The 12,010-nt window shown below is 36.4% G+C and overlaps 1 protein-coding gene across 1 annotated transcript; it reads left to right on the forward strand.

Annotated features, from left to right (window-relative positions):
* The first annotated feature begins 6,914 nt into the window (after positions 1–6,914).
* Positions 6,915–9,898, forward strand: LOC135628569 (probable rhamnogalacturonate lyase B). The gene is made up of 14 exons (XM_065135316.1): positions 6,915–6,961; positions 7,041–7,094; positions 7,170–7,289; positions 7,370–7,489; positions 7,597–7,738; positions 7,832–8,002; positions 8,129–8,284; positions 8,417–8,523; positions 8,615–8,705; positions 8,783–8,924; positions 9,004–9,160; positions 9,256–9,372; positions 9,456–9,582; positions 9,662–9,898. Exons 1-14 carry the CDS (start codon positions 6,930–6,932, stop codon positions 9,896–9,898), a joined length of 1,773 nt encoding a protein of 590 aa, XP_064991388.1. The 5' UTR covers positions 6,915–6,929.
* The last annotated feature ends 2,112 nt before the right edge of the window (positions 9,899–12,010 follow it).

Genomic DNA, 12,010 nt, shown 5'->3' on the forward strand with positions numbered 1-12,010 from the left:
TGAGTAGATTATTCTCTATCGACACTCAATAGTCCTCATAAAGTTGGCTATCACTCTCATGACTAGTTGTGCTAGATCTGAAATAAGACATCTTTGGTATCTCAAGTCTAAGGACTAGATACACCACTAGGACTACGGAATCAATGTATGATAATAAGGCATCATCAACCATCCAACATTCCATAAGCGGATCAATTAGTGAACTCATTCTCCAATGAGCACTTGTACTGTATCCCTAGTGCCCTCACACGAGCAACTATGAGGCCAGCTACATCCATCATATGGACGGGTATACAGCACACTAGTCTATCCGGTTATCTCAATATCCCTCTCGAGTAACCTATGACCGAGATTATTTAGGATTTGTGTTTAAAGGCGAATCGATCTCATTATCGTGATCTCATCACGATCCGATTCCCAATGCACAGATCCATGGACATCACAATATATTCAAGCAAAAGGCAATATAAAATGATAAAATATTAAATAATAATAATAATAAGTAAAAAAACTGCGTATCAATTCACACGTGCTATCACTCACGTGATTGGTTTACAATGTACCTATGACTAGCACATATAACATATGAGTCATCGATATTTCAGGCCTTCTTGCTTGAAACAGCTTCCTCTAGCTCCGCTTAATGTTGATATGTTGGCTTTCTTGGTTGCCATGATCAGATTTTCGAAAGGCTCCTCGGTGAAGTAATAAGAGAGTGATTAGAGAGCGTATGAGAGTTTAATAGCGTATTATGAATGCTCAATCAAATGTGCGAGGAGGAATAAGGGGCTTGAGAGGTTATTTTATAGGATTTTAAGAGATTCTTCCTTTTCAAAATACCCCTAGAACTGGCTTTTATTAATATGTTGGAAGGGATAAGTTTATATTTGTATATTTTAATTATGAACTCTTAGAAATATTTGTTATATGACTATTGAGAGGGGTAAACTGGTCATTTGTCCCTCGAGTCAATTGTTTTACTATTTGGCAAGCCGATTGAACCCAATCAAGTCTTGTAAGGCTTGAAATATGATATCCCCTAGCTGTTTTTTACCACTAGAACACCCCCTACTTTTGTGTTAATATTAATAACGTGAATATGTAAAAGGCCTCCTTGTCGAACTAAAATTATTTTTTCATTCTTATTGGGCAAAAGATGTCTAAACCACCCACATCGTTTTAATAATGCATGACCCACTCTCGTCGAAACAAAAATGTTCTACCCAACATACTTGTAACAACAATAAAAATGGTTGACCACTCTCATTTGACCAAAAAAAAAGGACTGGCCCATTCTAATTAAGTAAAGCATTTTTACCGAGCATGATGTGTTTTCCATGATACAAATATTAAAGCGTATAATATATACCCTAAGAAAGCATCTCATTGTATAAGATGTGTTCTAATTGATTGAGAAAGCATCTCACTACGCACAATACATCCATCTAGGATATAATCATCAAAGCACTTGATGAACTAAGCAAAATATCTCCTCATGCATGATATATCTCATAAAATATAAGTATTAAAAGACTTGATACACTACAATCATGCAAAACATTTTATATGTGATGCATCATCCGAGGATATAAGTATCAAAACATCTCTCTGGTGCATGACATATCAACATAGGATGTAAGCATCAAAGCATCTGATGCTCTCCAACCAAGTTAATATCTTTTTGCATATGATGCATCCACCCAAGACAAAAGCATCAGGACATGCAATGCACCTTAACTTAGCAAAACATCCCTCCTATGCATTCATCTTGGTTGAAGGTGTCGAGAGCACGCTATATCCATTTTTAATGTAGACAACAATTATTGAGTTCCTAGTATATACGTTGTGCTCCAGTATAGACAAACCCCTACCCCAATTGCAATAGGAAGAAAATGGTATACAATTATCTACAACTAATTGAAACTCAGCACACGTGCATGCTAAATCAGCACGATATTTAAAGGGAATGTTCTCTCGTTAAAGCATGTAATCTTTCATGATTGATGATATTGAAGAATAAATGCTATAAAAGAGGGTTTCTTTAGTTACTTTCTTATCACAAATTCTCATAACTCCCTAAACTCTTGAAATTTTCTCGGGCCTTTTTTGCTGGAATTAATATTATTAAGTGATCATGAAGAAGTTCATTGTATCAAGAGGTAAAATACTAAAGACTTATAGAAGAATAAACCAAAATTGATTATTGGTTCTTCAAAGAATTTCTTAGAAAAGATAGATTCATATTAAATGGAATAAATGTAATGTATCTATGAGGACTATATAGACTCCTATGTTGGGTCATAAAACATAGTGTTTTTGAGTAAAACATAGAATATTTTGTTTGTCCTACTCTTTCTTTATGTGATAGCTTTTTTTTTTCACCCTACATAGTTCAACTTTTAGTATCAAGGCTCAAGTTAGGCTATGGTCTCTTCCTCAAGCACCATCCAATTTCGAATACTTAGATTGATAAAAAAAATTATGATATATTGTGCATCTAAATGAAGGTCCTTCTAGGCTCCCAAGATATATAGGAGTTTATAAAAGATGGATTTGTTGAACCAAGTTCAATAGAAGGAGCAATATATGTAGAAGTATGAAAACAAATCAAAAATAAAAGGAAGAAGGAGAAAAAAGCTTTGCTCGCAATTTATAAATGGCTTGATGATATAATATTCAAAATCATTACTCTAGCAAATACTTCAAAAGAGGCTTGGGAAATACTTAAAAAAATATTTAGTTGTGTGAACAAGGTAAAAAAGCTTCGTCTACAAGGTTTATGAGCTAAGTTTGAAAAATTACAACAAGATACTTTTGAATCTATTTTTAATAATTTTTAAAAAATTACTTTTATTATTCATCAAATGAGATAAAATGATGAATAAATAAGTGAACAAAGAGTAATAAGAAAATATTAAGATATCTAGATCCAAAGTTTAATTTTATTATTATAATAATTGAAGAGTTTAAAGATTTAGAAATATCTTTAGAACAACTAATAGGTACTCTTCAAATTTATAAATAAAGGCATATAAAAAAAGAAGAAAAATCTATAGAGCAAGTAGTCCAAACCAAGCTTAAAAACAAAAATGAATTAAAATATTAAAGAGGAAGCGATCATAGATAAAGAGGAAGAAGTGATAGAAATTAGCCCAATCAAGAATTTCAAAACAATGAAAGTGATAAAGAAATTTTAGCCGGTTATGATTAAAGATATGGTGAAGGCTATGGATATGATAGAAATTTTAAAAGATCTGAAATATAATGTTATGATTTCAAAAGATATAGATACTACTCCTTTGAATGTTATTATAATCATAATAATCAATGTGAAAAGATAAATATTATTTAAAAATATAAGAATAATCTAGGAGCTATATAATATGACTCAAAGGATCGATACTAATAATGATAAGTTTTCTTTATTTTGTCTCTTTGCATGATATAATCCATTAATCTTTGAAGAAGCTCGTAGAGAAGAAAAATGACGATAAACTATAAATAAAAAAATTTATATTATTAATAAAAATAAAAATATGGGAGCTTACTATACGTCTAGAAAACCACCAAGTGATCAGTGTTATGAATCTTCAAAACAAGTCATCTCACGAGTTCATACTTCTTATTCAACGTCAAATGCAACAATATAGTAAAAAAGTCGATCAGATCAACTTATTGAGACCCTTCTTGGACTTACTCACCAAGTGCAAGCTTTGTGTTTGAGATTATGCAAACCATCATCCACCCTCTCCCATAATTAACTAGTAGCAACACAAGACCTAATGGCTCATCAATCATGACGTAAAGTTCATGCTGCACCATAGTCAGAACTATTGTTGAACGCTACAGAGAGCCCTAGGTCAACAATGCCAACGACAATCCAGAGTCGCAACTACTGCCTAAAGATGACAATGATCTAGTTTGGCATTAGCATGAACCCGAGGCACACTCGACCTATGAGATAAGTCTTATCTTATATAAATCTCTATAAGAGATGGATAAGTATCTTGATGATATGAGACACAAGATCTAACTCGAGAAAGAACTCAATAAAATCAATCTCCATAATCAATTTTTTTCACCCAACCGAAACAAAAGAAATATATTTCCACCAACTCTCATCTTCACATTCTAAAATCTTTCGATGGAGAACATGTGGCATTTAGGACTTAAATGATTGTATACACTACTTATGATGCCCACATATGTTGGGCTTTTCCCAACACCTTATAAGAAAATGATAGGGAGTGATATTTCCATATTCCACATGCTTCCATGTCATTCTTTGGGCCCTTGCGAAAGGAGTGAGTTCCACTTTATTAAGAATATATTTCCAAATAGCCCATCTATAAGGCAATAACAAGTCATAAGCTAACTACGTCAAAATGTTCAACATTGAGGCTTGTAAAGTGGCCGACCCTCATCCTTTTATACTCATTCATAACTTCGTCAATGACATAACCTAAACATATTTCACCAATTCTCACTGGGCCAAAAATGTTCAACCCACTCTCATCAAGCAAAAAAATGTTTGTTCGTGTCAGCCTAAAATTGCATGGCTCACTCGTCGGATCAAAGATTCTTAACCCACTCTTATAAGATGAAAAATATTAGACCATTCTTATCGAACAAAAAATGCCTAATCCAAACTATTAAAGAAAAAAAGAATGCCCGACCTACTCGATCAAATCAATCAAACAACTGCTAAGAAATTAATGCACTAAGCACATCTCCCTACTCATGATATGTTCGCTATAACATAAATATCAGAGTGCTTAAAGCACCACAATTAACTAAAACATCCCTCCATGCAGGATCGTGTTCAATAAGCATCAAACTGGTCAATGCACTCAAAGCTTCCCCTATGCCCATCAAAATGCCAAATGTGTCCTAACCACACAAATGAACATCCCATACACAATAATCAAGAAAATATCTCCCACATGCACCATGTATCTGGCCTTGAGATAAGCATTAAAGCATTCAACACATTCTAAATAAATAATAATAATCTTCTCCAAGACGATGCATTTCCCTAAGCTATAAACATCAGAGCACCTGAAGCGTCTTAATTAAGCAAAATATCTTTTGGTGTATAATATATCCACCTATAGCATAAACATTACGATATTTGATGCACCCTAATCAGACAAGGCATTCTCTATGCCAAGAGCATGCATGTTTGACAAAGGTCACTATCGATTTTTTTTTTTATTTAAGCAATAATTTTTTAGTTTCGAAAAGAGATATTATGCTCTAAAATAGATAAATCCTTACTCCGAAGTACAATGGGACACAATTGATATGATAATAATTATCTATAATAATTAGGTTCTTACTTCTTTCTTAATGTCAAGCACGATAATATAAAAAAAAAAAGTAAGTTAGGACACATTAACTATAGTTGATTATCAAAATTAAAATTAAGTTGATCGCCCGTAAAAAGTTGATCGCCCGTTGCGGCATATCATAAGTGCGCCGCGCCCACTACGTGGTTCATCACGCATCTCCTTCTTCATCTTTCCACATAGCAGCAACTCGTGGCCATCTAAGCTCCTAAATGGCTCTCGCTCGCACGGCCTTGCGTGGCATCATCTTCGTATAAGTAGAAGCTAGCAGAGATCCACCAAACTTGCATCGACTGTTTCTTATACCCTCTGTCTTAATCCGTCATCACTGCACGAAGGACAGTCTTTACCAGCTTCACTGGTTCAGACGACCTGCGTCCGGCCGCTGGCGTGACGGTGCACGTCGAACGCGAATATTTAAGATATCCTTTTTGTTTCGTCAATGGTTCGGAGAAGTTTGAGCGATGTGTCTGCCAGAAGTGGATTTGCAGGTTGTGTTGGACAATGGCATCGTCCAACTCACGCTGTCGAAGCCCGAAGGTTCCATTACGGGAGTCAAAGACCATGGACTTGATAATGTAATGGAAGTTATGGAAAAGGAAGACTCTAGAGGGTATTGGGATCTTATTTGCATATCGATCTTATCACCCACTGGTGATGCAGGTATTGGGATCTTATTTGGAATCTATATTGGGATCGAGATTCAGGCATATTTGATATGCGAGTGTAACTGCTCATGTCTCTCTTCCTCCCCTAACCTTTTACATTTTGCTTACCATTTCAACTGGGTTACAGAATACTCGGAACAGAATTTGACGCAGTGCAGCAAGATGCAGACCAGGTTGTGGTCTCTTTCAGAACACAATGGGATCCCTCCCACCGAGGCTAGCTAATACTAGTAGGCTAGCTAATTGAGATTGATCTTATAACTATTTTAAATTAAGAGGATATAATAAAATTAATTTAAATAGTTAAGATTAGATGTAACAAAAGATAAAAATTTAGATTAAGATAAATAGATGACGATGAGAAGATTTGTTGAACTATGATTGATTTCTTTTTTGTTTAAAAAATCTATACTCTATCCTTTTAACTAATATAAATCCAAAATAATACGGATTTAAAGCACTCCTCATTTCTTCTATCATCTTCTTCCCTTTTTTTCCTTGATTTACTATCGAAAGCCAACAATCTAAGCTTCCCAATGGCTCTCGTTCGCACGGCCTTGCATGGCATCATCTTCGTGTAAGTAGAAGCTAACAGAGATACACCACACTTGCGTCGACTGTTTCTTTTACCATCTCTCTTAATCCGTCATCACTGCATGCAGCGCAATCCTTACCAGCTTCGCTTCCTCAGACGACCTGCGCCCCGCCGCCACCGCCGGCGGTGTGACGGTGCACGTCGAACGCGAATATGTAAGCTATCCTTTTTGTTTCGTCAATGGTCGGAGTAGTTTGAGCGATGTGTCTGACAGAAGTAGATTTGCAGGTTGTGTTGGACAATGGCATCGTCCAACTCACGTTGTCGAACCCCGGAGGTTTCGTTACGGGAGTCAAATATCATGGACTTGATAATGTAATGGAAGTCAACAACAGGGACGACAATAGAGGGTATGCAAATATATAGCCGCAATTAATCTTTTTTGATCCCTCAAATACATATCGATCTTATCATCCACTGGTTATGCAGGTATTGGGATCTTGTTTGGAATCCATCAGATCAACATTCTGGCATATTTCAGAAGTGTGTGTCGCTGCTTATCTCTCTCTTCCTCCAGTAACCTTGTAGCTTCTGCTAACCACTTCAACTGGCTTACAGAATACACGGAACAGAATTTGACGTAGTGCAGCAAGATGCAAACCAGGCTGAGGTCTCTTTCAGAACACATTGGGATCCCTCCTCCCGAGACGAGCTTGTGCCTTTAAACATCGACAAAAGGTTGCACCGCAGATTCTGCGCTTGTCAAGAAGCAAATACATGTAGTTTAGCTAATTGAGATTGAGCTTATAATTCTGTAGGTTTGTAATGTTGCGAGGCAGCTCAGGCTTCTACACCTACGCCATATATGAACACCTTCAAGACTTGCCCGACTGCAATCTAGGAGAGACCAGGGTGGCTTTCAAGCTTAGAAAGGACAAGTACATGATCTCCACCTTTCCTCATGCAATTTTTTACGTTGACCAATGTAATGTTCGCTATATAGATCCTAAGCTTGTTCTTCATTAACACTTCTTCTGTGAAACAGGTTTCACTACATGGCCATTGCAGACAACAGACAAAGAATCATGCCCATGCCAGAAGATCGCCAGCCCGGAAGGTCACAGAAGTTGGATTACCCAGAAGCAGTCAGACTGACAAACCCAATTAATGCAGCCTTGAGAGGGGAGGTAAGAAAGGAGTCTCCTTTTGAATTATCTTTTCATGCAGTTAATAGCAGTGATCAGGCGCGCAGCATCTGAATCTACCGAATGATTGCATAGGTGGATGATAAATACCAGTATTCCAGTGAGAACAAGGACAGTATGGTGCATGGATGGATTTCTTCTGATCCTTCCGTAGGGTTTTGGGTGATCACCCCAAGTAATGAGTTTAAGTCAGGAGGACCTGTGAGGCAGGAGCTGACGTCTCATGTTGGTCCTACCTCCCTCGCTGTGAGTACCATGCTTGTGCCTCCGATATCTTTCACCTTGCAGACTTATTTGCATCGAAATGTTAGAGAAAGATGCACTGATATGGGTTCACTTATTTGGTACAAATTCTTTGTCCCCAAATTTCAGATCTTTGTGAGTTCTCATTACGCCGGGGACGACATTTTGCCTAGAGTCAGAAACGGAGAATACTGGAAGAAGGTGTTTGGCCCTGTGTTCATTTACCTTAATTCTGCTTGGACGAAATCGGATCCGAAGCTTCTCTGGGAGGACGCCAAGAAGCAGGTAGGCCGTCTTTCTTCTTTTCCCATCGAAAACTAATATTACTGTATGTGATAGTGATTTCCTTGGAGCATAAAGTGTTCTCTAACATTCTTCTTTTCCCATCTACACTGAGCTTTCTTGTTCTTGATTTAGGCGCGGGTTGAAGAGGGAAGCTGGCCGTACAAATTTCCTGCGTCAACGGACTTCCAAAAGAGCGAGCAAAGAGGCTCTGTTTCCGGTAGACTACTCGTTGTAGACGAGTATGTAACACTTGTCTGATTTCTCAGTCATATTCTTTGTCTCGTGATGTAGAACGATATCTGTTCTGATGAGGATACATTACTCTGTCAGGCCCGGCAATAACGATTCCGTAAATGGGAATGCTGCTTTTGTTGGTTTGGCTTCACCAGGAGAAGCAGGATCTTGGCAGAGAGAAAGCAAGGTTCCTACCTATAGATCATGTTCAAGCAAGTTCTTGTCATAATTCGAGCTAAACATACTCACCATGATGTGTTGCAGGGATACCAATTCTGGGTAAGAGCAGACGTTGAAGGCAACTTCTTCATCAAGAACGTCAGAACTGGAGTGTACAACCTTTATGCTTGGGTTCCTGGTTTTATTGGGGACTACAAATCTAGTGTAAACATAACCGTAACCTCCGGTTAGTATGTGACGTGTTGTGCTATTCTTGTTCTTCTACACTCTCAATTTCTTGAATCTGATGGTGCTAATCTGAGCAGGAAATCACATCGATCTGGGTAACCTTGTATATAGGCCACCAAGAGATGGGCCAACCTTGTGGGAGATCGGCATTCCCGATCGCTCCGCCCGGGAGTTCTTCGTCCCAGATCCTGATCCTAAATATATCAACAGACTCTATGTTAATCATCCTGATAGGTAGAACAGATCTAAGGGTTCTTGATTTCACTGCATTTGAGGTTGCAGCACTTCATTCACGTAAATCCCCTGGTTGTTGTTGTTCTTCATCACAGGTTCAGGCAGTACGGGTTGTGGGAGAGATACGCAGATCTGTATCCTGATCAAGATCTGATGTATACAGTCGGCGTCAGCGACTACAAGAAAGACTGGTTCTACGCACACGTTACCAGGTTCGTTTACTTCCTCTGATCTCTGTTCTCCGAAGACATGTTGAGCTCACTTGCTTGACTTCTTCTGCCTCCACCCTATCTAGGAAGCATGGGCAGGCTTCCTATCAGGCAACTACATGGCAGATAAAGTTTCCACTCATTAATGTACGCTGGATTGGAACTTACAAGCTTCGACTGGCACTTGCATCTGCCTTATTCTCTGAGATACAAGTATGTCTAAATCCTCGCTTCCTCCACCTCTTCCTCCTTGTTCTTGGTGATGACATGTGTGTTCATGTTGGATTTGAAGGTTCGATTCAACAACCCAATAGTGCAGCAGCCTGCTCACTTCACGACAGGGCTAATTGGGAGAGAAAACTCGATCGCCCGACACGGAATCCATGGGTTGTACTGGTTGTTCAGCATCGATGTGGATAGCAGTTGGCTTCTTGAAGGCGACAACATCATCTTCTTAACTCAGACGCGTTCTGAAAGCCCTTTTCAAGGAGTCATGTACGACTACATTCGATTGGAAGCTCCGGCATGACACAGTCTCAAAGACAGTTCATGCTGCTGAATGAAGATTATGTCATGTTCATTGAGATATTATTTCTGTCAAACCAAATAATTAGATCGATATCATATTGAGTTTCATTAATATTTCGAGACGTAAATTAAGAAAGATGTTCTGATCTGTTATTTTGGTGTGTACCAATTTAATTCTGTATCACAATTAAGTATTGGAAGATGTCCAAGCTAATTATTATTGGAGGCCTCTCAAGTGATGGCCGCCACCCTCTACGGTACCGACGCCGACAACAATCATATTAACGACAGTCCTGTGACAAATCAGGCAGTACACTTCCGTCAATGGTTCTTCCCGCGTTATATCGCTCGTAGACAATAGAAGTGCACGGAGGGATAGATTCACATATCGAATATAATATATAATAGATTAATTTAAAAATAATATTAATTTAATATTAAAATAATAATTTAAAAGATAAATAGATCTAATCTCATAAAAAGATCTAAATTTTTTTTTATAATCTAAGTTATTTTGATTTTGATTGTTGGATATCAATTATAAGCAAATAATAATAATAATAATAATAATAATAATAATAATAATAATATTGTTATGCAAAATAAATTTAATACCAAGAACTAAAACTAAATAACTATAAATAAAAAATTAGATAATAATACATTCTGTTGTCCGATCCAAGAAGCAACAGTACATGTTTGTAAAATTAACTATACTCTTATTAGGAGAACACGAAGCTATCTTGTACTAAATTTTACCATAAATTTTTTCTCTAAATTCGATAATATAATTTATCCAGTTAGATAGTGTATATAATCTATCACTTTAAAAATCTCATGCTTACATCAACTATTACCTTATATCCGATGAGATATAAAGAGAAATAAATTTTGTATATGAACAAATACTAACAAGCCGTAATATGTAGCAAAATTAAATGAAAATCATAATCAAATATAATATCAAAATTAAATAGAAAATCCTTCCAACGTGAAGGTTTAAAATTACGGGGTAAACTAGAGATAATCCACTATAAGAATAATAAATATATAAATCTCAATCATTTGTTCAAAACCCAAGCAACGATCTCAAGAGAATAACTATGATACAAGGATTATGTCAACAACCCAACAGTACAACAGCCTGCTCACTTCATAGCAGGGCTAATTGTGAGAGACAAATCGATCGCCCAACACGGAATCCATAGGTTGTACTGGTTGTTCAGCATCAATGTGGATAGCAGTTGGATTCCTAAGGGCAACAACATCATCTTCTTAACTCAGACACGGTCTGAAATTCCTTTTCAAGGAGTCATTGACGACTATTCGATTGGAAGCTCTTGTATGACACAGTCTCAAGCATAGTTCATGTTGCTAAATGAATTTTATGTCATGTTCATTGACACATTATTTCTGTCAAACCAAATAATTTCAATCCACCAAAATGGTTCTTTTTCCAAAAATAAATTATAAAATTTAAGAGGAAAATAATTAAGATAAAAATACCTTGTTCATTAGGTAAGAATATTAATTATTGTCAGTTACCTTCTTCTTGATAAAAAACAATACTTGTACTGTTGAATCACCAAATTGATAATCTGCAAAACTCCACTAATAATTTTTAGGGGAGAATGATTGCATGTTATTTCATCTCTTAACTTTAATATCAAATATATGTTCATTCATTTGAGTTTATTAGGTAGAACTGATCAAGATTATCCTATATAAAATTGAACATATTTCACAATTGAAAGTTTGTAATTTTAAATTATAAATCAAACTCAATATACATAATCTGGTTTAATGTTAGGAGAGCCCAATAAGAATGTCATAAGAAAATCATAATTCACTATTATTACTAATCTAATGTCATAGACCATCATAACCTTCTTATTTGTGAGAGCATTCGATAAATCTCATCACCAACGAGGATTCTTCAACACAATTATGGATTTATTTTCACCATAGAAGAATACTGTTCAAATCTAACAGAAAAAAACTTGTATATGAACAATTATGAGTAGGCTAAAATATAAAGCAAAAAAATTAAATAAAAATTACAGTCACATAGAACACCAAAATTTACGTAGAAAACTCTTTCCACTCGAAGGAG

Source organism: Musa acuminata, chromosome BXJ3-1 (assembly GCF_036884655.1).
Source record: "Musa acuminata AAA Group cultivar baxijiao chromosome BXJ3-1, Cavendish_Baxijiao_AAA, whole genome shotgun sequence".
Taxonomy (NCBI): domain Eukaryota; kingdom Viridiplantae; phylum Streptophyta; class Magnoliopsida; order Zingiberales; family Musaceae; genus Musa; species Musa acuminata.

Coding starts and splice junctions, on each gene's coding strand:
- LOC135628569 (XM_065135316.1), top strand. CDS start 6,930: ATGGAAGTCAACAACAGGGACGACAATAGAGG. Junction 7,290..7,369: donor CCTTTAAACATCGACAAAAG/GTTGCACCGCAG, acceptor ATAATTCTGTAG/GTTTGTAATGTTGCGAGGCA. Junction 7,490..7,596: donor TTCAAGCTTAGAAAGGACAA/GTACATGATCTC, acceptor TCTGTGAAACAG/GTTTCACTACATGGCCATTG.